This window comes from Ostrinia nubilalis, chromosome 26, assembly GCF_963855985.1.
Source record: "Ostrinia nubilalis chromosome 26, ilOstNubi1.1, whole genome shotgun sequence".
Classification (NCBI taxonomy): Eukaryota; Metazoa; Arthropoda; class Insecta; order Lepidoptera; family Crambidae; genus Ostrinia; species Ostrinia nubilalis.
This window is the reverse complement of record NC_087113.1, coordinates 2683739-2707012: the sequence shown is the minus strand read 5'-3', so window position 1 is coordinate 2707012 and position 23274 is coordinate 2683739. Positions and strand designations below refer to the sequence as shown.

At 39.0% G+C, this 23274-nt stretch overlaps 1 protein-coding gene and 1 non-coding gene across 9 annotated transcripts in view; one reads left to right on the top strand and one right to left on the bottom strand.

The window, feature by feature from the left end:
* The window catches only part of LOC135084410 (C2 domain-containing protein 2), a 101765-nt gene that overhangs the window by 70423 nt on the left and 8068 nt on the right, over window positions 1–23274 (top strand). For 6 of the 8 annotated variants that reach the window (XM_063979191.1, XM_063979193.1, XM_063979192.1 and 3 more), the window contains exons 3-17: window positions 2336–2428; window positions 4725–4828; window positions 10275–10424; window positions 11072–11198; window positions 11875–11989; window positions 12653–12770; window positions 14961–15050; window positions 15759–15882; window positions 16595–16724; window positions 17145–17248; window positions 18879–18899; window positions 19412–19606; window positions 20648–20739; window positions 21886–21989; window positions 22893–22980. In XM_063979191.1, the coding sequence (XP_063835261.1) occupies window positions 2336–2428; window positions 4725–4828; window positions 10275–10424; window positions 11072–11198; window positions 11875–11989; window positions 12653–12770; window positions 14961–15050; window positions 15759–15882; window positions 16595–16724; window positions 17145–17248; window positions 18879–18899; window positions 19412–19606; window positions 20648–20739; window positions 21886–21989; window positions 22893–22980 (1655 nt within the window). The remainder of the gene's footprint in view (window positions 1–2335; window positions 2429–4724; window positions 4829–10274; window positions 10425–11071; window positions 11199–11874; window positions 11990–12652; window positions 12771–14960; window positions 15051–15758; window positions 15883–16594; window positions 16725–17144; window positions 17249–18878; window positions 18900–19411; window positions 19607–20647; window positions 20740–21885; window positions 21990–22892; window positions 22981–23274) is intronic. The other 2 variants (XM_063979194.1, XM_063979195.1) reach the window with 2 other exon arrangements.
* Window positions 4001–4072, bottom strand: Trnac-gca (transfer RNA cysteine (anticodon GCA)). The gene has a single exon. It is a non-coding gene; the product is annotated as a tRNA-Cys (tRNA).

The window sequence follows — 23274 nt, the reverse complement described above, 5'->3', positions numbered from 1 at the left end:
ATAATAATTTTGGTGACAAATTGACAAATGACGTTTAAGACAGTATTTTGGCCAATCAGATTTCATTATTTCCACTTCCAAATCTCCTCTCCGCTTCACTTCGGTGGAAATGGATCGCGCGGAGAAGAGAAAAATGTCGCGCGGAGTCATTTTTCTATAGAATTTGGCAGCGGTTTCTCGGCTATTCTCCGCTCCGTTTTGGTGGAAATAGCCTATTGGATTCGCCGCACATAATCTCGTCTCCGCTCCGCTCCGCCTTTGTGGAAAAGGGCCTAAGACTCGACCCGGTGCGTGCACTTCTCCTTCTTATACAAATATCTTACGCCCTGCGTAAGCCCCGCAGCAATATGACAAGTTATACCCTAAGCCTGAGTTGCACCACCTAACTTTGACAATTACTATGACGATAACCGCTGTTTTTTGTATGGAGTTTGACAGATTTTTGTTGACGTTTATCAAAGTTAAAGTAAGATGGTGCAACCAAGCCTAAGACTACGGAAACCATGCGTAACCAGCATCGATTGGCAAGCGTCCTTGGCAAGGACAAAAGGTCGATGGCTCAGCAGTTTATTACATAAATAAACATGGCAGACGGAAAGGCGCCTGGAAGGTGACCTAATAACAAGATGACAGGCCAATTTATCATGGACCTCATAAATAAATTGTTTCTCTCATACAATAGTTAGCACCAAACAAAGAAGAGCTAACTATAGTTAGCCAGGAATCCTCAACAACCACACAGGAAGTAGCTATCTTACATCCAACTGCCAATATTGTTGTCAACATTCACGGTCAAATAACTCAACTATTTAACCAAACCAAGCAAAAAATATTGCTCTCACTGGGAACTAAACCCGGGTTCTCTGACATTTTGTTTAACTTTTTGCTAAATTGCAACATCACTTTCAAGAATTTCAAATGTCTACATGCTAGTGTTATTTAGTAATGGGCAATTAGTTCTTCGACCAAAAACAAACCCATTCAAGACGTGTGTCAAGTTAGTTGCAAAACTAAAGAGACGTGCAATGGTTTTAGGTCGTGACTACGAAACTAATGTGCCAATACAAACTGTGGTGCAAGCTAGTGTCAATAGATCGTCTTCATCTATCTTTTTGGAAAACTCTTCTTCGTAACTGCTTATCTTATTATGTAAACAAATAAGAGAAACTGACCTAACTATAGACTAGGTACTAGCGGCCTCCGATTACGTACGCGTGGATCCCGTTTTATTCCCTAGGGGTTGAATTTTGCAAAATCCCGTCTTAGTGAGCAGCACCTACGCTACGTTCTAAATGGAACCCCCATACAAAATTTGAGACCTACTTATAACTTGTAGTTTCTGAGATTTCATGATAAGTGAGTGATTCACCTTTCGCTTTTAATAAAGATAAAACCTTTTTATCATTCACATTTAAGTTTCAAACCTAAAGAGAGAAAAACTAACCGAGTGCTATTTTTTCCACAAAGCAAAGTCATCTAGGGCTCTATTGAACCAGCTGAAATCACAATGGTGTTTCTTAGCCTAGATGACATCATTGCCCTTCAACCAGACCGTGAAATGTGGTCTGTTAGATCGTAAACAACGCTGTCTACCATCTAAGATGGATAATAATAGATTATTGAATTAATTTCCCATCTAGTCATCCATATTTCTGCTTGGAAATAGCTATAGCAAGCTATAGGCAAGTACTAAGATTAACTACTTACCTAGGTACTGTTTTTAAATTCTAATATTCGATTCAACGTTAATCATTAATTTCTGTGGAGTTTGTAAAAAGCGAAAGGAACAAAATTATGCAAATATCAAACCGTTTGTAGGCTAAATTATCAAATTAGCATGATTTTCTTTATAGATTACTTAGGCTGAGTTGCACCATCATAATTTAACTTTGACAAACGTCAAAAATCTGTCAATCTCCATACAAAAAACACCGGTTATCGTTATAGTTACGGTCAATGTTAGGTATAAGTCAGCCTTAGGCTGGTTTTTAAATTATTTAAGCTGGATTTGAAACTTAATTTGATTTAAAACATACTGAGGCTGGATTTAAAACATACTGAGGCTGGATTTAAAACTTACTTATGCCGGATTTAATATTACTTAGGCTGGATTTAAAGCTAGTCAGTAGGTAGGTACTGCTTAAGCTTCAACCATACCAACGCCATCGCCGGCGCGATCACGGCGTGATCATAGGCCAATGACAGGTCATAGCTCATAGGTCGCGCGACCTGTCATTGGCCTATGATCGCGCCGGCGATGGCGATCTGCACGCGTTGGTGTGGTTGAAGCTTTAGTGCTGCGATTCTGGCCACTAACAGCATCGTTCTGTTCCAGCAAGGCATTGGCGTGGAGCTGGTGCGAGCGCTGGAGACGCATCCGCCGCAGGTGTCCAACGTCTTCTGCGAGTGCGACTCCAAGGATGACGTGGTAAGTCGCTGTTTATAAAATTCCGTTAAAACTTGAAGCTTTATACGAGTATCATTTTTTATACACAACGAGGAAGCTCTTGGCCTGTATCTCACCTGATGGTAAGTGATAATCAGGCCGACGATGGAAGCGAGCTTCACCCGGAATCCTCAACCACGGAGGAACTTGCTATCTTACCTCTAACTGCCGATGCTGTTAACATTGTTGTTATCGCGACAGACTTAGGTAAGATGGTCGTAGCTAGCCAGGCGGACTTAGAACAAGCCCTACCACCAACCAAACCGAACAAAAAAATCTGCCCCCACTAGGAATCGAACCCGGGACCTCGGCGTCTGAAGCAGGTGGTCTTACCACTAGACCACAGAGGCGGTTTTCTGCTTTCTGTTCTGTGGTCCACCCCAGGATTTTGGCCTACCGATTTGAAGATGATATTGATAGTACTCACTCATGACCCAGTGTCAACCCCCCATCCCCCTTCGTATCATGTCATGTGAGGGGCCAGGCCCCCTCTGAAAAATGACCCCTATACGCCAATACTTACTTGAACCACATGAGTAAAGAAACTGCATGTGATTGAAGACCAAACAAATCAATTTAAAATAATCGCTTAGCTAATACATTCGACATACAATAATGATGTCATTTCCATCAATAAAAGTGGATGACACACTGCAGTGTCACATCAATACTAAGGCTAACTTTCATCATCATCATCATTTCAGCCACAGGACCTACCTTTATCAGGTCGTCGTACTTTAACTTTGACAAACGTCAAAAATCTGTCAAACTCCATACAAAAAACACCGGTTATCGTTGTAAGGATTAAAGTTAGATGGTGCAACTCAGCCTAAATGACATTATGACACAAATTCACTTACGACAATCACAACATCCTCCTTTAAATTGTTGTATCCCGTCGTAACTGTTAAAGCCATTTAGTTAACATACTGTTTGTAAACTAACAATGTATTATTAACGTAAAATAAACTATTAATTATGCGTGGGTCTAAAAAGCTCACAAAAAAGTTTACAAGTTGAATAGGCCTCCGTAGTCCATTGGATAAGAATAATAATAATCCATAATATAAAAATGAATCGCAAAATGTGTTGGTAAGCGCATAACTCAACAAAGCCTGGACCAATTTTACCAATTCTTTTTAGGGTTCCGTAGTTTTTTTTTTTAATTTTCGTTGATGTCCAAGGATGGCTCTTACGCCGAGAAACATCCGTTTTTCCGGGAAAACACCGGGCGAAGCCGCGGGCGGAAATCTAGTATAATAATAAAATCATTTATTTACAAGAAAGCTAGATTCTTTTGACTTAGATCTGGGGTTTGAGTTTCAGTTGGGACACACAACGCAATTAAATATCATTTGGAAAACTGTTGACGCATCAGAATGGTTTTTATTTTATTTTAATAAAGCTTTAAAAAGTTTAACTAATATTCATTTACTAAAATAATTAATTAATGATTTGACACCCTTCAAATACTCATTAAACGTTACTCCACTGTATTGCAGCTGAAAGCTCGTTCTGTGTCAAGAAAAATAATCAAAAAACATTTCAACCCTTAGGGGACACCCGGATTTGAACCGGGGACCTATCGATCTGCAGTCGATTGCTCTGCCACTGAGCTATATCCCCTGTTGAGTGAACACTCCAAAAACAAAATCATATTCTAATGTCAAATCGCTATCTACTAGTGTGGGTGGCTACCCTACTATCGCTTGTTTTTTTATATTGAGCTTTATCTCTTTGTAAATAGTAATTAAAATTGAGTGCCTCCTAACTGTCATAAATGAGATAAATCTGTAGGTATACTATTGGATGGAGATCGACTCTTTCTTCGAATTTAGAGGTCCTGGGTTTGACACCTTGAGGAGTGTTTTATTTTCTTGAGAATTCGAAGTGATAATCGGCTAGAAGCTAAATACCCTGATACCTAATAACAAGATATTATTTTATCAACTCCCGATCATTTTAGCCTAGGCGCAGACCACCGATTTTTAGTTGGCCGATAGTTTGGTCGGGCTGTTGATCAGTATGGAGATGTATCAAAGTGCGCAAATTACACCGATTTGGTATCGGCCGATTCTTCTAAAAAATAAGAATCGGGCCCAACTATCGGCCAACTAAAATTCGGTGGCCAGCGCCTAGGCTTAATTAATGAAGACTGATAATTGATAAAATAATAATAAACCGCAACAAAATTAATCAGAAGAACATAGAAGGAGCTCGAAAGTATAACACATTATTTAAGAGCATACCTATTTATTTTGTTTAACTTCTGTTCCAGACAATCACCTGTGACTGCGAGGCGACTCCCGCCTTCCAGCTGAAAGCTTTCAGCCAGAGAGGAGAGAAGGTCGAGGTCTCTCACTACAGGGTCAACGTCAACAGGTAACATGGAAATAATTTTATCGACACAGTACTTAATAATTTGTATGATCCACCCACAAGGTGGACCGACGACATCATAAAGGTAGCAGGAAGGCGCTGGACCAGGCCGCTACCAACCGATCATTATGGAAATCATTGGGGAAGGCCTGTGTTCAGCAGTAGACGTCCTAAGGCTGAAATTATGATGATGATGATGGAGTAATAATTTTGTACCACCGAATACGCGACTTTATCTCAGTTTGGCCCTAAGGTTGACTGGAGGAAAATGCCGAATGGCAATAACTTCGCCTTATGAAATGTGCATTTTAATTTGAAATAAATAAAAACATTTACAACAGAAGGTAGTACCTACCATTGGTAGGTCTATATTGCGCATCCTTTTACAGAAGACATTGACTTAAATTGAATTTCTAAAGGATGAAAATAAAATAATAATATTTTTTTTTTTGAGTTTTTACATTTCCTGTGTAGTAGTAAATTATCTTATTGTCTGACCTGAAAGAAGGAGGATTTTGGTGATTTTTGTGGACAACTTTTCATGGCACAATAGTGAAGTCCGAAAATTACAATTTCCATCCATCCATAATATAAATTGATCTACAATTTGCTAAGTAAAGTACCTATAACAAATTGAACAATAAGGTTAAAAGTGTGAAATGTTATCCTCTAGGACCGAACTCCGAGGGGAATTCGTAATTTGTCGTGGGCCCCATCAATATACCAATTCCCCAAATTACAAACTTAATACACTTAGTAAAATAAAATGCCTCGTATTTTGTCATTACGTTAATTTGTAAAACGAGAATGTTAAAATTTCATTACTTTGATGTAGGTAGGAAGATAAAAGACCAAAAACATTTTGCGGTTTTGTTTTCCCACCCAAAAAATCGATAAAATCAACAGTAATAACTAACTAAGTACCTATTATATTTGTATTTTACTCCCATTTATGTGGGAAAAAATATATTTTTACGACATTGTCCTTGTTTGATGAATGTTTCTTAGCTTTTGTGAGTGTCACGCATTTTAAAGATTTTTTAATCTTAATGTTTCCAATAGTGATATATTAAAGTACTTAAACATAGCCGGTCGAGACTGCGCACCTAGCGGCCGTGACGTCACATCGGGTGAGTGCGACGGAGAGTCGCATTCCAGCGAGGTGCGCGGTTAACTCGATTGGGTTTTTGGGGCTTTTCTTGCGTTACACATAGGTTTTACGCCCGTTTTCACAAACGATGCCAGCAAATTGAACGCACAGCGTTGAATAAAGCTCTGTGATTGGTGCGTGTGTCACTCTGTGCGTCCACGCGCGCCGTGAGACCTCCTAGTAATGTTTGTAAATACGGGCGTTAATATGTTTTTTGTGATGATGTCCTATGTTATGACTTGACTTACTTGACTTATGGTCCTATGTCCCCTAGATGGGGCAGAGGGCGTCCACAACAGTCCTCCATCTCGTTCGGTCTTGAGCTTTTCGCTTGATCTCGCTCAGTGCCGGTTTTAGTACTACCAGCGCCCTGGGCGAGATTTCTACGGCGCCCCCTAACTGCAATTCAAACCCATACGAAAAAAGGCGAAGGATAATAATGAAATAACCATTTATGAAAAGAAATAAACATTTATTAAAAAAACTAATAAAATTTTACTTTTCTAGCCTTTCTATCGGCGAACTCTTTTATTAAGTTATCAAAGTCGATGTTTTCAGCAATTTCATTTTCGATTGACAAAGTTGCCAAGTTTGTCAATCTAGATTGAGATATTGTCGATCGCAGATAGGTTTTTATCAGCTTGAGCTTAGAAAAACTCCTCTCTCCACTAGCAACCGTTACGGGAATAGTTAATAATATTCGTAATGCTATCCAAACATTAGGATATAGTTCTTGTAAGTTGCGGTCTTTGATAAAATTTAAAACAAAAACAGGAGTAACCACTTTCTGATCAGGCAAAAACGATTTCAGACTTACTAGTTCATCGCACAACATACATCCATCTATATCTGATTTGGAATTTACATTTAATTTCAATTGAAGATCACTACAGAGTTTGATAAGGTCGTGTTTTTCTGGAATCTGTTTTAAATTGTACAAAAAAGACCAAGATTCCGAGTACTCACATAACTGTTCAAATCTTTCGTTGAGTGAAGTTAACGTCGTGTCCAAAAGACAGTTGAAAAATTCAACCTCAAATTTTTTTTCTGGAGAAGTTATAGGCTCATCTTGGGCAGTTTCACCAGCTTGGCGCTTAACACGTCGAATTCTTGTTGTCGCTCTAAACACAGGTTCTATTTCTAACTCTTCAGCCAATTCCTTCGCAGTTGAAATGGCGCTTTTAAAGCCTGTATTTCTATATTCTTCCAAGAAATTGCAGCATTTTTTCAACATGTCTGTGCATTTACCGAGATCCATGTCTGTTGATTGTAGAGATTTACTAACGACATTAATTTGAAAAAGTATGTCATACCAGACAACCAATGAAACTATGAAGCCGAAATCTTTTAGCTGTTCGGCTAGAGTAGTAGCCTCATGAGAGACTTGAACATCAGTTTTCTGAGTTTCAATAGCCAAAGTGATTAAAGCGTCATGGACGGCGCTAATTTGATAACGGACTGCTTTAACACTGCCAATTCTTGCTTCCCAACGCGTGTCACTGAGTTTTTTTATAGTGTACAATCCCAAGTGATCGGTCAGAATTTTCCATCGATGAACAGAAGCTGAAAACAACGTAAACAACCTCTGAAGTACTCCAAACAAAGTGACAGATTTTACAGATGACTTAGCGGCATCGCATAGTACGAGATTGTAGCTATGACAGCCACACGGTACATATACAGCTAAAGGATTTATGTCCAGAATTCTCCTTTGAACTCCAATATTTTTTCCTTTCATATTTGCTCCGTTGTCATAGCCCTGACCTCTACAATCGTTCAATTCCAGTCCGTATTTATTTAAAATATCAATAATAACTTCAGTCAGCCTTTCACCAGTCGACTCATTAACAGGTATAAATTCTATGAAATGCTCTTTTACTGATATTTTATCGACATCTGATGATAAATCAACAAATCGTATTGTCAGTGAAAGCTGTTCTATATGACTAATGTCCGGAGTACAGTCAGCTATAATAGAATAATATTTCGATTTCTTTGCACGTGATATGATTTCTGACTTCACTTTTTCACCCATCAGCTCTATTAATTCATTTTGAATGTCTTTTCCGCAGTAGTGGTCAGAAACATCACCCTTTACAGCTAATCGCAAGTGCTCCTCCATAACTGGATCAAATTTGGCTAGTAGTTGTACTAAACCCAAGAACTTTCCATTATTTGGCGTATATAGTTTGTCGGAAGTACCTCTAAACGCCATATTGTTTTCAGCTAAATACAGTGTAATATGCATTAATCTAGACAAAATATTATTCCACCTTGTAGTTTCCTTTCTAATCAAATGTTGCTCTTGACAATCTATTGTTTTTCCCGTTTTTAATCTTAGTTCAGCCTCAATCCATGAGAGGTAAAACTTCTTATGAAAAGTGCTACTTTCATGAACTTTTAACATTTCTGATAAGTGTTTCCAGTCGTTATATCCTTCAGATACTAAATTCGACGTTGAGCTGCTATCAAATAGCCGGCAACAAAAACAGTAAACTCGATTTTTAGAAACTGAGTATATTAACCAACGACGCTGAATTATTTCATTGTTTGCAAGTTTTTTGGTAAAATGAGAATTTGAGAAATGTCGCCCTGTATCATTCTTTGGATAATTATCAATGTGAGTTTGCACTGGGCCATTAGTTATTATATGATCAATAATTTTGCTATTTCGAGTGAGTGGCCAAGTGGCTGGATCCGATATATTTGGAACAAGAGAACTAACGTCATCTAGAATTTGTATTTGTTGTACATCACCAATAGTGTCATCCTGAGCAGCATCTGTAATTGTAACACAACTTGTCTCCTCACTTCGGGAAACTTCGTCCACAATCTCTTCAACAGCTAACTGATCTGACTTGTCAGACAGAGACTCCACTACCGATGCATTCGCTTGTATTTCAGATGTAGATGCCACATTAAGGTCTTGATTTTTTGTTGTGATAATATATTTGCCTATATTCATAAACTTTTTTGTTTTTTCAAATTCCTTTTCTTTTTCTGCTTTTCGTTTTCTATATTTTGACCCAGATGGTTTGCTTTTGAAAGGATCAACGTGTTCAGACATTTTGTACTAATCAAATCTGCAACAAATTAAATCTGCGTAAGTCCGATCATTTCTATAAATTAATTAAATATAACGCTATTGAGTGAGGACGACCAAAAACGCTTTATATTCAGGAAAGCGTTAGCATACACGTGAACTACGATCGAAAAATCTAGGTAAGGTAATATTGTCATGGCAGCGGAATAATTGTGAAATGTTATATTTAAAAGCTTGTGTTACGTGATAGTGCTTAGATTTGTATGAAAAAAATCACGATCATCCACTCGTTCCCGAAAAAATGACTTCTATGTACAGTCATATGCAAAAGTCGGTGGACACTTTTCACCTTTAACACAAAGGCTTACGAATGAACAGTGTTCATCCACTTTTACACTTGACCGTACCTCCTCGACATTCATTTATTATCTCCGTGTTAAAATTTCATCAACATTATATAGTCAGTTCCAGAGATATTTTATAATATATAATTTACTTTAAATAGATTACCCCACTCCAAACATAACATAAACAAACAAACAAATGTTACCTCTTTAGTATAATAAGTAAAGATAGTTAAAATAAAATTGTACTTACCTAATTAGTGAAATAATCCGTCATAAAGCAAATACCTACTTAAACACTATTTGTATTTCAACTTTTTGGATAAAACCTATGTCACTCTGTAGTCGGCGACAAAAAGAAAAAAACATGCACTTCGTAACTTAGCGTGGACCGCCAGATTACTGCGTCTGTTTGTTTTAAAATATGTAATTGCGATAACTGTTTTTAAGTGCGTGCACCGATTGAATGAATAAGAATGAGCTGTGTTCCGCTCCATCAAAAATAACGCCAACTCTTTTGAACTAAAATGTTAAAAAGAGATAGATAATGTGTTTCTCTGTGGTCGGGGATTCCCAGTAAAATAAACTGTATGTATGTAGTGCTACGACCGAACGGATTGAGCACTGCGTTCCATTCTAGTGTTGCCAACACATCGTTTTTTTTTTTTCGCTTACAGAGATGGGAATATAAAGGGGCGCCGCTTAACGGCGCCCCTCAAAGTCCGGCGCCCCTGGGCGGTCGCCCAACCGCGCCCTACCCTAACGCCGGTACTGATCTCGCTCCAGGTTTTGCCGATCTTCTTCGCCTCGTCCGCTACAGTGCGCCGCCAAGGTTGCCTGGGTCGACCACGTTTGCGATGTCCACGTGTCCTATGTTATAAATCTTCCTATTTCTTTCTTTCTTTCTTCCAGGTTCCGTGCCCGCTTACACGTCACGTGCGTGACGGACAAGCTGACCGGCGACCTGAAGTGCGACGGCTGGCCCGAGGTCAAGGTGGCCCTGGCCCCCGTCGGGCCTCTCAGGCCCAATGCCACTGAGAGCAATCTGCAGACTGCTATAAGGTAGAAACAAACATTATTTTGCATAAAAAAACGCTAACGAGTTCTATAAGCCAAGGGAAACTGGGTATTTCTAACCAGTTTCTGAGTTTCTGCCATCTTCTAGGCATGAAAAGCATCTTCTGAACGCAAGCTCTTTTCACCATAAATCGCATCTGCACCCCTGGGGTGAGATTGTTATCCTTATCAAAAGCAAACACAAAATTACATAGTAAAGTATTTCCTGTTATAAATAAGAGGCTGACAAAGTTGATTTCTCAGGACTAACCTAGATGTCCCGTTATGGTAGAAGGGCTAGCTATGTTTGTACCATGTAAAGGGCCTACATAAATAAAAGGTGTCCTATGGTTTTCTTCTTGACAAACACACACATAAAACCGCAAGAACATCAGTTTAGTTTAATTTTTGAGTTTATTCGTAAACCACTAGGTAGGCCACATAAGCCATAAGCCGAATATTCGCGCTATCGCGATATGCGTATCCAAGTACATAGTTACAATGAACATAATATATTCCCGTATAGGTAGGTACTTCAGTGCTTTTTTGCACATGTTAAACGTGATGTGTGTGGCCCAGGGGAATAAACAGATAGAGAAGGCTTTGTTTCATAATGTACCAAGGTATTTACAGTATGTTTTTGTATGTTCCAGCGACATAGTGGTGAGCGCGCTCCGCAACACGCACTTAGACTTCAACCTGTCCATGTACCCCACCTGTCCCCGACTCAGGCGGCATTTCGACACCGGCCCGCGGCTGCCGCTGCACTATGACTCTATGGTACGTGTGTTTATGGTATGAAAAAATAAAAATTTGGCCCAAAGAAGCCTTTCATTTGCCGCAATTTTCTGCAGTGGATACTAAATGATCTGATAATGATGATTATGACGGTTTCCCTCCTAGTAATTGCCGTGAAGCGTTGACATTATGGTCGTGGGGATTTGGGGAATATAAATCAAATTCTCTATTTGAAGAGGGTCTTGTCCTGCAGTGTAGATTAGATAGGCTAAGTAATGCCCGTTTTCACCATTAATCCCTAATTTTTTAAATAACCCCGATGTAAACAAAATACCTGTTATATGTTTTACCTTATGGGTCACTGAAAAATTAGGGATTGATGTTAACGCTCAGAACTCGATTCAATATCAGTCATACGAGTTAGATTCTGTCCTGTAAATGGTCTAAATGAAATTCAAACTGCTTAAAAGATTGAATCGAGTTTTCAGCGTAGTTCTGTAATATGGTGGAGGAGCGTTCACTGGCTACCGGTAACAGACGACTGGGAAAAACCTCCATTTGCTTCTAGTAAATTAGTATCGTGCTTCTGAAAATCCTGCAATGGAGACTAAAAGAGCTGATGATGTTGATAATGTTGACGATGACGATATTGATGATGACGATAATAATAATGGTGTAGATGATGATGAAGAGGTTGATGAATATGAATGTGTTTCAGCTCCAGCACGATCGTCAAATGTACACGTCGACGCCCAACTCGACGGCCGGCAGCGTACAGCTGCTCGGAGAGAAGCGACTGCTGGTCAAAGTGGTCGCTGCCAAGGATATTGGAGGTAATTGTGTTAAATATTTCTTTTTGTGTAGGATGGTAAGTAATCTATGTTTTCACATTTGGTTCGTCGTCATTTGAAAGCTGATATCATATTATCGTAACAAAATCTAACTGTGGAAATATCTGGTGGACAATCCGGAACTTGAGAGCTTCCGTCTTTTACAGCAAATGACAAAACCATTCCACTTTCTTGGAAAAAGAGGAATAACATCGATTAAAGTTTTACGTTCATCCTCATCCGTAAGACGTTCATCCGCAAGGTGGACATAATATTTTGACCTTTTAAAGGTTGCGGAAAAGCGTTGATTGGTTGTCGCGGAAGTCTAAGGCTACGGCCAGATACTCGCGACACCCCCACTCGGGCGATGACGGAACGCCGCGGACGGAGGTTTTAGTGGGTATACCCCGTCCCTTACAGGACGGAGCAGCGCCCTTTTCAGGGCTCCGGAAGTTCCACACACCACCCTGTCCCCCGGCAGTGGTGACGGCGCGCAAAGCATTTCCGCGACAAAAAAAAGGCGTTGGTTGGATGCAGGCCGCCCAAACGGTCAAGCTAGAAATCTTTGGGGGATGCCTATGTTCGGTATTGGACGTCCTGTGGCTGAAATTATGTTGATGATCTATTGTTATTATCTCTCAAATGTCATAAATGGTCTGTTTCCAGGCAAGTCGGGCTGCATAGCGCCGTACTGCGTGGTGGAGATGGACGAGCCTCCGCAGAAGAACCAGACCGCCTTCAAGAAGGACACCACCTGCCCGCAGTGGGAGGAGCACTTCCTCTTGTAAGTACTATAATAACTGAAGTTGTAATTTGAAACTTATTGACTTATGGTAAGGTTGACATTTGAACCTTATTCATTAAACATAAGGTCATAAAGGATTAACAGCCGCCGAAATGCACTCTTTTATTGCAATTCACCATAGGCCAATGATCTGTAAGCATTTTGTGTTTAGAACAATATCTCACGCTTTTATTTAACACCACGTTGGGCGCCATTATTCAATTGCTGCTTACCACAAGTAAGTAATCTGTGGTTTTGCCTACAGTTTGATAAGGTCTGAGTGTGAAACCAGTAAAACGCTATTTCCCAATGTTCAAATTCAAATTGAAAATATTTATTGCATGTTATCAAACTTGCGATACAAAGTTCAAATACCAGTAAGGCGTCAATATTAAATTTTTACTTACGACATACTAGGTAAACTGTGGTTTTGCCTACAGTGTGATAAGGTAGAAATCTGAGTGTGAAACCAATAAAATTATTTCCCAATATCAGCATTTACTACTAACCCTATACTTGGCAAAGACGGTTTTGGTTAATATTTGTGATTTACACTATAAATATTGGATTTAGGACGAGTAAAAATCATGTAAAAAATACGAAAAAAAATCTTAGGTATGTAGTTTTGGAAATATAGTATGTATCTTTAAGTGCACATTGCCAGCTTTGTAGTAAATTAAAACATGCTTTATTTGTTAGTAAAAAATAGTTATTTAAATGAAAATTACTACAAAACCTTAAGCTATTCCTTATTTGAGAAATAAAAAATAAGTATCTTTTACAAAAAACTGAAAACAAAGTAAAAAACCCACTTCAAAGTCTGTAACGCCTTGCAAGTATAGCTGCATTTGGATGTATGAGAACCACTCCATCAGCGTCGTTGGAGTACCTCCTGAACCTCACACCCCTCTTACTATCCAGGAGAAGCAAATGCAGATAGGACACCATAGGAATCCTGCAAGAGCATTAAAAAAATACGAGGGGTATTGACACCAACAGGTACCGAACTGTGTTCACGTCTTCGATTGAAGATAATTTGATACCCAACTTACAGTGGAAACGCAAGATAGCGGAAATGGATCTCTGGAACTCTCTGGGAAACTATGCAGCAGTCGAACTGGCTGAAATTCTTCAATCACCAGCTTTATAACCAGAAACATGCAGCAGCCTGGATAGGCTGCTCACTTTTTGGGGGTGATCTGGGTTGTTTGGAGTAGGAAGATGACCACTCAAGAGAATCAGGGGGCTAAGTGCGGCTTCTAATTCATCAGCTGAGTGTCACCGCCACTAACTTTCGACCTGGTTCCAGATTTTGGAACCAGAACCAGCATTTTGCGCGCCTGATTTTGTTGCTGGAGCACAAAGTTGTCCAAAAAACAGCATTCTCTATTACATGAATTAAAACTCACATCGTCATATAATTTACAGCTTTAAATATTACTAACTAATAACATGATCCCTTTTTTATGCGATAAAATCTATGAAAAAGATCATAAAATAAAGTCAACGAGAACCTGGCAATGTGTCTTTAAAGATACATTCAAAATTGAAAGTAAATTATTACGTATCTGACAGTGTGCATTTAGAGATACATTCGGACAATCCGCATCGTAAAAGAATAATTATACAGGTTTTGGGATGAAAAAACAGCACTATCATCAAGAAACCTTTATTTACTATCCATATTACTACAAATAATCACCAATATTCTTTAAAAAAAACACCGAAAATAATAAAAATTATTAGCCGGTGCGTAGACGCCTGTCAATTGTCAGACATTTTGCATATTACTGATAAATCTGTGCAGCCTGTAGCGATTCTATACTGTGTAATACAATCTGTAGTATTTGGGTTAATGATATATTAAAAAAACAATTAAAAATAGTTTTTGGTTTCTCGCCCATATTTTTGTTTTGGTGAACGTATCTTTAAATGCACAATGCCAAGAAAAGGGCTAAGTTCTAATACCACGTTGGGCGCCAATTTCCTATAGCTTTCCTATACATACATACTAAGTTATTTGTGGTTTTACCTACAGTAAGATATTAAGGTAGAAATCTGAGTGTGAAATTAACACAACTCTAGGTATTTCTCAAAATTATCAACCTTGCGACACCAAGTTCTAAACACCACGTTGGGCGCCAAGTTTCAAATACCAATGTTTACTCATAATAATTCTCGTTCTTCCAGCGACCTGTCTCCGCAGACAGCGGAGCTCCTGTTCGAGGTGTATGACCGCACTGGCCCCCCCTCCCCCGGCGGAGGTTCTACACAACATAGGTTTGTATTGAGTTAAAGCCCGGTCTGTGAGCACGTAGAATTTTGTCCAATGACCCCAAGCTACCCATCCTTATCGCTCGCGCGTAATTATATTGCTGTCGCGACTGTGTGACGGGCGCCCGCAGTGAGAGTGCGAGCGCGACAGCAACGCTTAGCTTGGGGTCATTGGACAAAATTCTACGTGCTCACAGACCAGACTATATTAATGTATAAAATTAATCTTCTTTCTTTGAAATGTTGAAAAGTATGTATGAAATAAAGTTGATATCATGAAACGAAGAAATGCCAAAGTTCACTCTATTGGCACTCGGGATCTTTGCCGTCATAACGGCAGACAATAGGTAATCGGCTGTCGGCAGTTAGAATTTCAAATCGCATAATTTTTACACACCTAGAATCAATCAATGAGTTAAAATACTGCAAATTCACCCAATATTTAACCCTACCACTACTTTGGAATAAAGATGTGGGGCAATACTGAGAAGTACCTACTGCAAGAAACGCAGTCACATTGATCAGCTTCTTCGTTCGTTTCAGCCAAAGACGTCCACTGCTGGACAAAGGCCTCCTCCAAGGTTTTCCACAATCAACGATCAATCCAGGCTCAGATCAGCTTCTATTCAAGCCTATATTAATGCGAGCTAGGCAGTTAATATTTCCAAGGTTATAAGAACTCTATAGTTATAACAAAACAATTCTCTTTTCCAGGTTCCTCGGTCTAGGCCTGGTAGGGATAGACGAGCTCCTGGCCGCGCCGTCCCAGCGACAACAGATCGCGCTGCAGACCCGGCCCATGGAGGAACACGACGTGTCCGGGACACTCACTGTGGAGGTATGGGACACTTTATAATGAAGGGACAGAAGCGTAATAGGAAACCAATGACTCTGGTGTAAAAAATATTGTTTGTTTTTGCTGAATGAGGGCATCGTTTTAGCGCTCATCAGTTAGCGCCACTGTAGAGTAAGGTCCTGTGACTTGCTAGTAGCGAAGACAGTGGCACCAACTTGTGAGCGCTAAAGTGGTAGGAGGACTATCGCATTTGCACTCATCAAGATGGCGCCACTGTAGAGTAAGGTCCTGTCAATCGCCAGGGGTGCCAACTGTTAAGTATAAAAACGATAGCCCTCATTTTACTAATATTCTGTCATAGAGTTGCCATTTAATGTCGCGTTGCAATTTTATTGATTTTCCGAAGGTGTGACTTTTCAAAATTTGCATTCAATACGAGGTTTGTTGGTCCGGTGGCCCCATAAGCCAGGACTGAACATACACTGCTCTATGTAGTCTTCACATAGCCTTTGATGGAGGGCCAGTAGCAAGCATATCAGAATAATTGGGATAAGTCACAAAAGTTTTGACGCTCGCCTGGAAGAAGTTGTTATTCCGGATTCTTCTCCAGATATTTCCTTATACATAGTTACTCCTACGTCGATCGGTGAAACGTTATCAGAATGAAAAATTATAACAAATAAGTATGAATATTTTTCGACTCGAGACCGCGCGTTAAAACAAATTATTTACGACTCTACCCGTTTTGTTCCAGTTCCTGTTCATAGAAGGCGCCGACATCCCTGACTTAGGCTCGCGGCCGTTCAAGATCAAGGAGAGCCTGCGAACGCTGTCTCCCCAGGGACACATGACTACCACAACCAAGACTGTCTTCAAGCAGAATGGTAAGACTGGCAACGAATTTGTACTATAAGGTCTCTTTAACAAAATATTGGTAAAATTGGTATCTGTGGTTATACCTACAGAGCGATGCATAGCAGAAATCTGAATGCAAACGAAAAATTTTTTTTCCAATATTAGCCTTGCGATGGTAAGGCTGACAACGAAATTGATAAACTGTAGAAACATTGAGACTGGTTTTTACATTATTATCTCATCAGTCCTACAAACTACTTACATTTTATGTAAGGATGGATGTTTGCATTGTTTGCCACTCTTTCTCGCAAAAATACTTTGATAAAAAGTGTAGTTTAAGATCCAGGAAAAAACATAGGATATTGGATTGGAAGTGGACACGCGCGATACTTTCTGTAATAGACCGAAGAGTAATATTTTGAGTTTATGACTCCATTTTTTTCTTCCAGGTCACGACAACAGCCAACTAACGGAGTCGGCGCTGCGAGAGCTAGAGCTCAGCCCTACTAGTGCTGCCAATAAGTCCACCCTCATCATACACTCCGTACAGAGGGTAGGCATACATAAACATAGGCAGTATGATCTAGGGGGGACAGTTCTGATAAGGGATTGGGAGGGGAAATCTAGAGGGGGTAGTCTGATCTAGAGGGTATAATATGGGGGTGGGGCAGTCTACAGGCGGATGGTAGTTTGGACCACGCTCATCATACACTCCGTGCAGAAGGTAGGCATACATAGAGACAGGTAGCCTGATCTAGGGGGGACAGTTCTGATAAGGGATTGGGAGGGGAAATCTAGAGGGGGTAGTCTGATCTAAAGCCCGGACTGTGAGCACGTAGAATTTTGTCCAATGACCCCAAGCTACGACTGTGCGACGCGCGCCCGCAGTGAGTGTGCGAGCGCGACAGCAATATAATTACGCGCGAGCGATAAGGACGGGTAGCTTGGGGTCATTGGACAAAATTCTACGTGCTCGCAGACCAGACTATAGAGGGTATAATATGGGGGTGGGGCAGTCTAGAGGGGGATGGCTCATCATACACTCCCTGCAGAGGGTAGGCACACATTAGAGACATAGATAGCCTGATCTAAGAGGGATGCAGTCTGCTCCAGAGGGGGAGGGTAGTCTGATCTAAAGGGGTATTTATTTATTTAATTAAAATGCAAGTGAGCTTACACAAAAAGATCCAAAGCGCTCACATCACAAATTACATTTAGGAGGGGTAATCTGATTTAGGAGAGGATAGTCTGATCTAGGAGGAATAGTCTGATCTAGGAGAGAGAGGGATACTAATCTAAAGGGGATAGTCTGATTTAGGAGTGGGTAGTCTGGTCTAGGAGGGGGTAGTCTGATCCAGGAGGGGGTAGTCTGATCTAGAGGGTATAATATGGGGATGGGGCAGTGTAGAGGAGGAGGATGGGGCAGTGGTAGTCTGGACCACGCTCATCATACACTCCGTACAGAGGATAGGCATACATAAACATAGGCAGTATGATCTTAGAGGGCTGCAGTCTGCTCCAGGGGGAGAGGGTAGTCTAATCCAGAGGGGGTAATCTGATCTAGGAGGGGTTAGTCTGATCTAGAAGGGGTAGGGATACCTTTGTTGGGATAGGTGTACCAGGGGAATTTGATTCCAGGGGGTAAGGGGGCAGTCTAATCCAGGAGGGAGTAGTCTTTAGAAGTACGTATGTATGGTATTTTAGAAAGGGTTTAAGATTCTAAAGAACTAAACGTAAGGTATCAGAACAGATATTCTTAGACTAGGTATTTGTGTTTTTTATTAAAAACTTAAATTTCGTTAGTTTAACTCTGTGAGTGTGAGAGTTCGTGTGTGAAAGGAGTGATTGTATTTGTCCACCCCCATAATTAATTGTGTGATATCATAATCTTGTAAAATCGTTTGAAAACGATTTATTCATTGCCTAACTGTATTGTAAAATAGGTTTTATTATAATGTCATTTTAACACTGTCTGGTGGTAACTTTGAGACATTTATGTAACATGTCCCTTACGTTATTTTTTATTTTCTTTACTTATTTTTCTTTCTTTTGTTTCTTGTTTTTTTTTTTTTGTTTCAATAATGCAATGATGTTTCAAAATTACCACCAAAGAGTAGAGTGATCGTGTTAACGTATTTTTGTTTTTTTTTTTCATCTGCGTGGTGCATGACCTGAAATTATAGGAGCCGAAGAAATCTATAAAGGTGGGTTCATGTTCATTTTAATAATAAATAACGATTGGGTCTTTTTATCGAAATAAATAACATAAATTACCTACTTTAATTTTAATATCTTTTTATCGATGAAAAGTACCCAACTGTATTTTTGTGTTAGTAAAGTTGCATTTTTATACAGTCCCTTCTGTACAGACCTAGCTAGTTTTTCCAGCATGTTCCATGCCCTAGTTTAGTCAGTCTATCATTTTGGATGTCATTTCACTGAGTCTTAATCTTATCAGAGATTATTCTGGAATCTTATAATTGTATAAGGAAGAAAAAGGTAATGTAGGTACTTCTCATAAATGCCATTTTTATAAAGAATATTAGCATTCTCTATTTATACAGCTCTTCCTGTCATGATGAGAAAACGGAGCTTTTTAGTGCCATTTCACTAAAATAAATTAAATTTTAAAAGTAGTTAATCCAATTCCTAGTAAAATGACGTCCAATTTTGTGTTGTTTGTTTTACACTAACATTCCAAAACTCTCACAAAAAGGTTGAACTAACCGATTCCGGCAAATTCGTCGAAGTCGAACGGGAACGGGAGGTCATAGACAAGGAGGCCCAAGAGAAACCCATAGAGGAGGTAGAGGAGGGTGTGAAACAAAAGTCGGTCACCCCCAACCAATCTCCAGGAAAAAGTGTGAGGATAAAAGAAAATGGGGACAAAATACCTGAGAACGGAGAAGCGGTGAGTTGCAAGCCGTTGATAGCTACACTTTTTTGACTTGGTGGTGGGAAAGCAAACTAGAATATGGACATAATGTTGTTGGTTAAAAAAGCGATACCATCCTGCTCCTTAAAACAAAGAAATATCTGTAGCAGAATCGATTTCACGGTCTCATGGAGCGAAATACCTTACTTAGTTTACATACTATCGGCCACAGAGCTAACTATCCATTTCCGTTTTTTCTCTCGCTCTCGTCAAATGGTGATTCTTTGCGATAGAACGAGACGACATGACTGGCAATGGGCAGTTAACACTGTTGCCGATAGTACGAAAGGAGAGATCTAGATAACAGTTTTGTCTACTTAACCACTGAGACAGAAAAGTCAGTAGCTATGATCTACAGTTGAAATATCATTTTAAGTTATTGTCACCTACTTTTTGGTTATAATTCTTATTCAATCCACTAGACTTGAAAGAAGAATTCGAAGGGTATTTACATAAATGAATCCTAAAGTCATGTAGGTACCTTGATGATATTTCAACTAAACGGCATTTTTATAGTGTGTCGTTTTTAAAACTAATTTATTAATTAACTAATAGTTATGCGCATGACTTCACTTTATTCTTGTAAATATGGTAAGACGCACATATTATTTTGAAACGATTATATTTAAGTATTTATATCGCATATTATTATACAATTTATATTTATTTGTAATTTTATTACTACCCTACTAGATAATACAGAGCACAGCATAAATGAAGCACAAGTTTTTTGAATTTTAAGGTAGCAGTTCTGTAAATAAACGTCTCGTACAAAACAAAACAGAACTGACACCCATCTATTACACTTTTTTCATTGTTTACACTTTACTTTTACATAGAAATAACTATGTAATACATGTAAATTAGGAATTATTTTAACATTATTAAGGATATAAAATGTAGATCAGCATTAATAAAAAAAAAATTGTTCATATGAAAAAAAATATTTTTTCCAAACAAAATGATCGTTGAAATTTGTGCCCTATTAAACTTAACATAGCGTTGACAATCCCACAGCAAGGGGACTACGTGAACCGAGAGAACGCGCCCCCCGAGCCCGCCCCCCGCCAGAAGAGAAGGAGAGACTTCTTCGGCACCATCAAGAGAAGGTAACTACTTATTAATTACTTAAATAATCCATAAACTTATACACTTTCCTTCAAAGGGGTTACCTACGTGAGTGCGAAAAACGTTACATCGAATTTTGTTTCTTCGAAAACCTTTCTGCGAAGTTACTATACTGCGACGCCTTGTTATATCGATGCCTTGTTACTGCGATGTTACGTTACATCGAAAAACTTTACTGCGAACGATTTTATAGTCGTATTTTATAATTTATTTATATTTATGTTTCTATTCTTATGTTATTTAATCAAAGATGTAACTGTTAAATATATGTAATAAGTAAATAAAATGTAATGTATTTATAATCTTATTTCATCTATAATTTTGTACCGCCCACTTTATTCTATGTATGTATGTATGTAATTTCATTTTTTTATCTATCTGCTAAGTCTAATAAAGAAGGCTTCGCATTAAAATCGTTCGCAGTAAAGTTTTTCGATGTAACGTAACATCGCAGTAACAAGGCATCGATATAACAAGGCGTCGCAGTTTAGTAACTTCGCAGAAAGGTTTTCGAAGAAACGAAATTCGATGTAACGTTTGTCGCACTCACGTAGGTAACCCCCTTCAAAGTAACTCTTAGACATTCATTTTATGAGGTCACACCCGTGTAGACAATTGTGCCTTTAAAAACATGACACAATATCGTAAAATGATATTCTATAATCAATATTTCACTGGCGCCCAACGTGGTTTTTCATTGGCGCCCAACGTGTTGTTTAATTGCGCCCAACGTGGTGGGTCAGTGCCACCTAACGTGGTATTTCATTACCATTTAACATGGTGTTCTATTGGTGTGTCCAATGTGGTGATTGATGGCGCTCAACATATTGTTTCACTGGCGCCCAACGTGTTGTTTCATTGGTGCCCAACGTGTTGTTTCACTGGTGTACATTGTGTTGTCCAGTTAGCGTCAAATAGCTCGTGACATTCAAAATGGCCAAAAATTTGACAACACAACCTTATTTCAATTGTAACAAAGACGTGTTGCGGATTTTTTAGTTACTTTGGGTATTACAAACTATTTGACACTGACTGTCCAACGTGATTGGCGCCCAACGTGGTGTTTTCAAAACAAAAAGGACTTATCTAGGGGCATAGTTCTAACCATTTATTACTTATTTTCCCAGACTTGGTCGCTCCCGCACTCGCGGCGCGTCGCTCGACCTTCCAGACTCGGACATAGACAACCAGAGTCGCATACGCAGCGTCAGCGCTGAGAGAAACAGCCATGGTGAGTATATAGGGTGTTAGGTAAATGGGTATATGAGCCGACACTAGCCCATGTTAACATGGGCATATAAATGGTATGGTGAAGTCAGAAATTTGATATCTTCATTTTAATTATTTTAATTTTCATACAAATCGGATTTTGTAAAATTTATTTCGTATGAAAATTTAAAAAATTAAAATGATGATATCAAATTTCTGACTTCACCATACCATTTATATGCCCATGTTAACATGGGCTAGTGTCGGCTCATATACCCATTTACCTAACACCCTGTATAGAATTGAAAATGGTATTGCATTTGAAAATTGTAAAATTTGTAGTAAGTAGACTTTTGTACGACTTTGGAGGAACCTTTTCAAGGCGAGAGTAAATAGACACTTACAGGGCAGGTATGTACCATCCTAGACTGCATCTCACTTAAAACCAGGTGCGATTCCGGTCAAATACCTGCCTTGTCATGCATAAAAAACTAAAAGCCATTATTTGAATTATAGACAACAACTTGCTGAGCACGTTTACATGTTTTTTAAACTTGTTGGTGTTGCAAACAAAGGTGCCTCTTTAAACGACTTTAAGCTTGTTATATAGTTAATTATCTTCGGACAGCGCATTGCTTTTAAATTCTAGCCTAGATAAATTATCTACAGCATCGCATTTATCATCTAGCCTGATTATAGTTCTAGGTTTAAACTGTATTAAACTATTCTGACAAATAATATGCTCTTTGAACGGAACATAGTGACTATTGTAACATGTCACCATTTCACCTATGATTCACAATAAAGATTTTTGTAATTATTGTATCCTTTTTTACTTAAAATATATTAGGTACTGCAGTAAGCAAGATGATAAAAATCATGTTAAGTATCTGATTATTGATTGTATTTAATTTTTATTTTCCAGAAAAAGCCTTATCCGTCCCAAATAGAAACGTATATTCGGCCGGCGCGTCGCCCGCGCAATCCGGCGACGAATCGAGGACTTCCAGAAGGTACGGTCTTGTCCACACTCCTTGTCATTCAGGAATTGGCTGCTATTTGGTCAAAATTCTTCTTGTATGGTCTCTATAGGGGATGTGTGGGTCTATTAATTGAGTGCAATATTGGATACATAATATGCCAGCGAAAAAAATCTTGTACACATAGTACTGGCATGTTTGTACAAATATTTGCCGTATCTCTTTGACTAAGAGTAGATTTTTTTTTTTGTTTAATGGCAACCAAACCTCTCTGGGAGGTTTATTTCTGCCAATGTCGAGTGAAAATTGACATAGTTGTCAATAGAA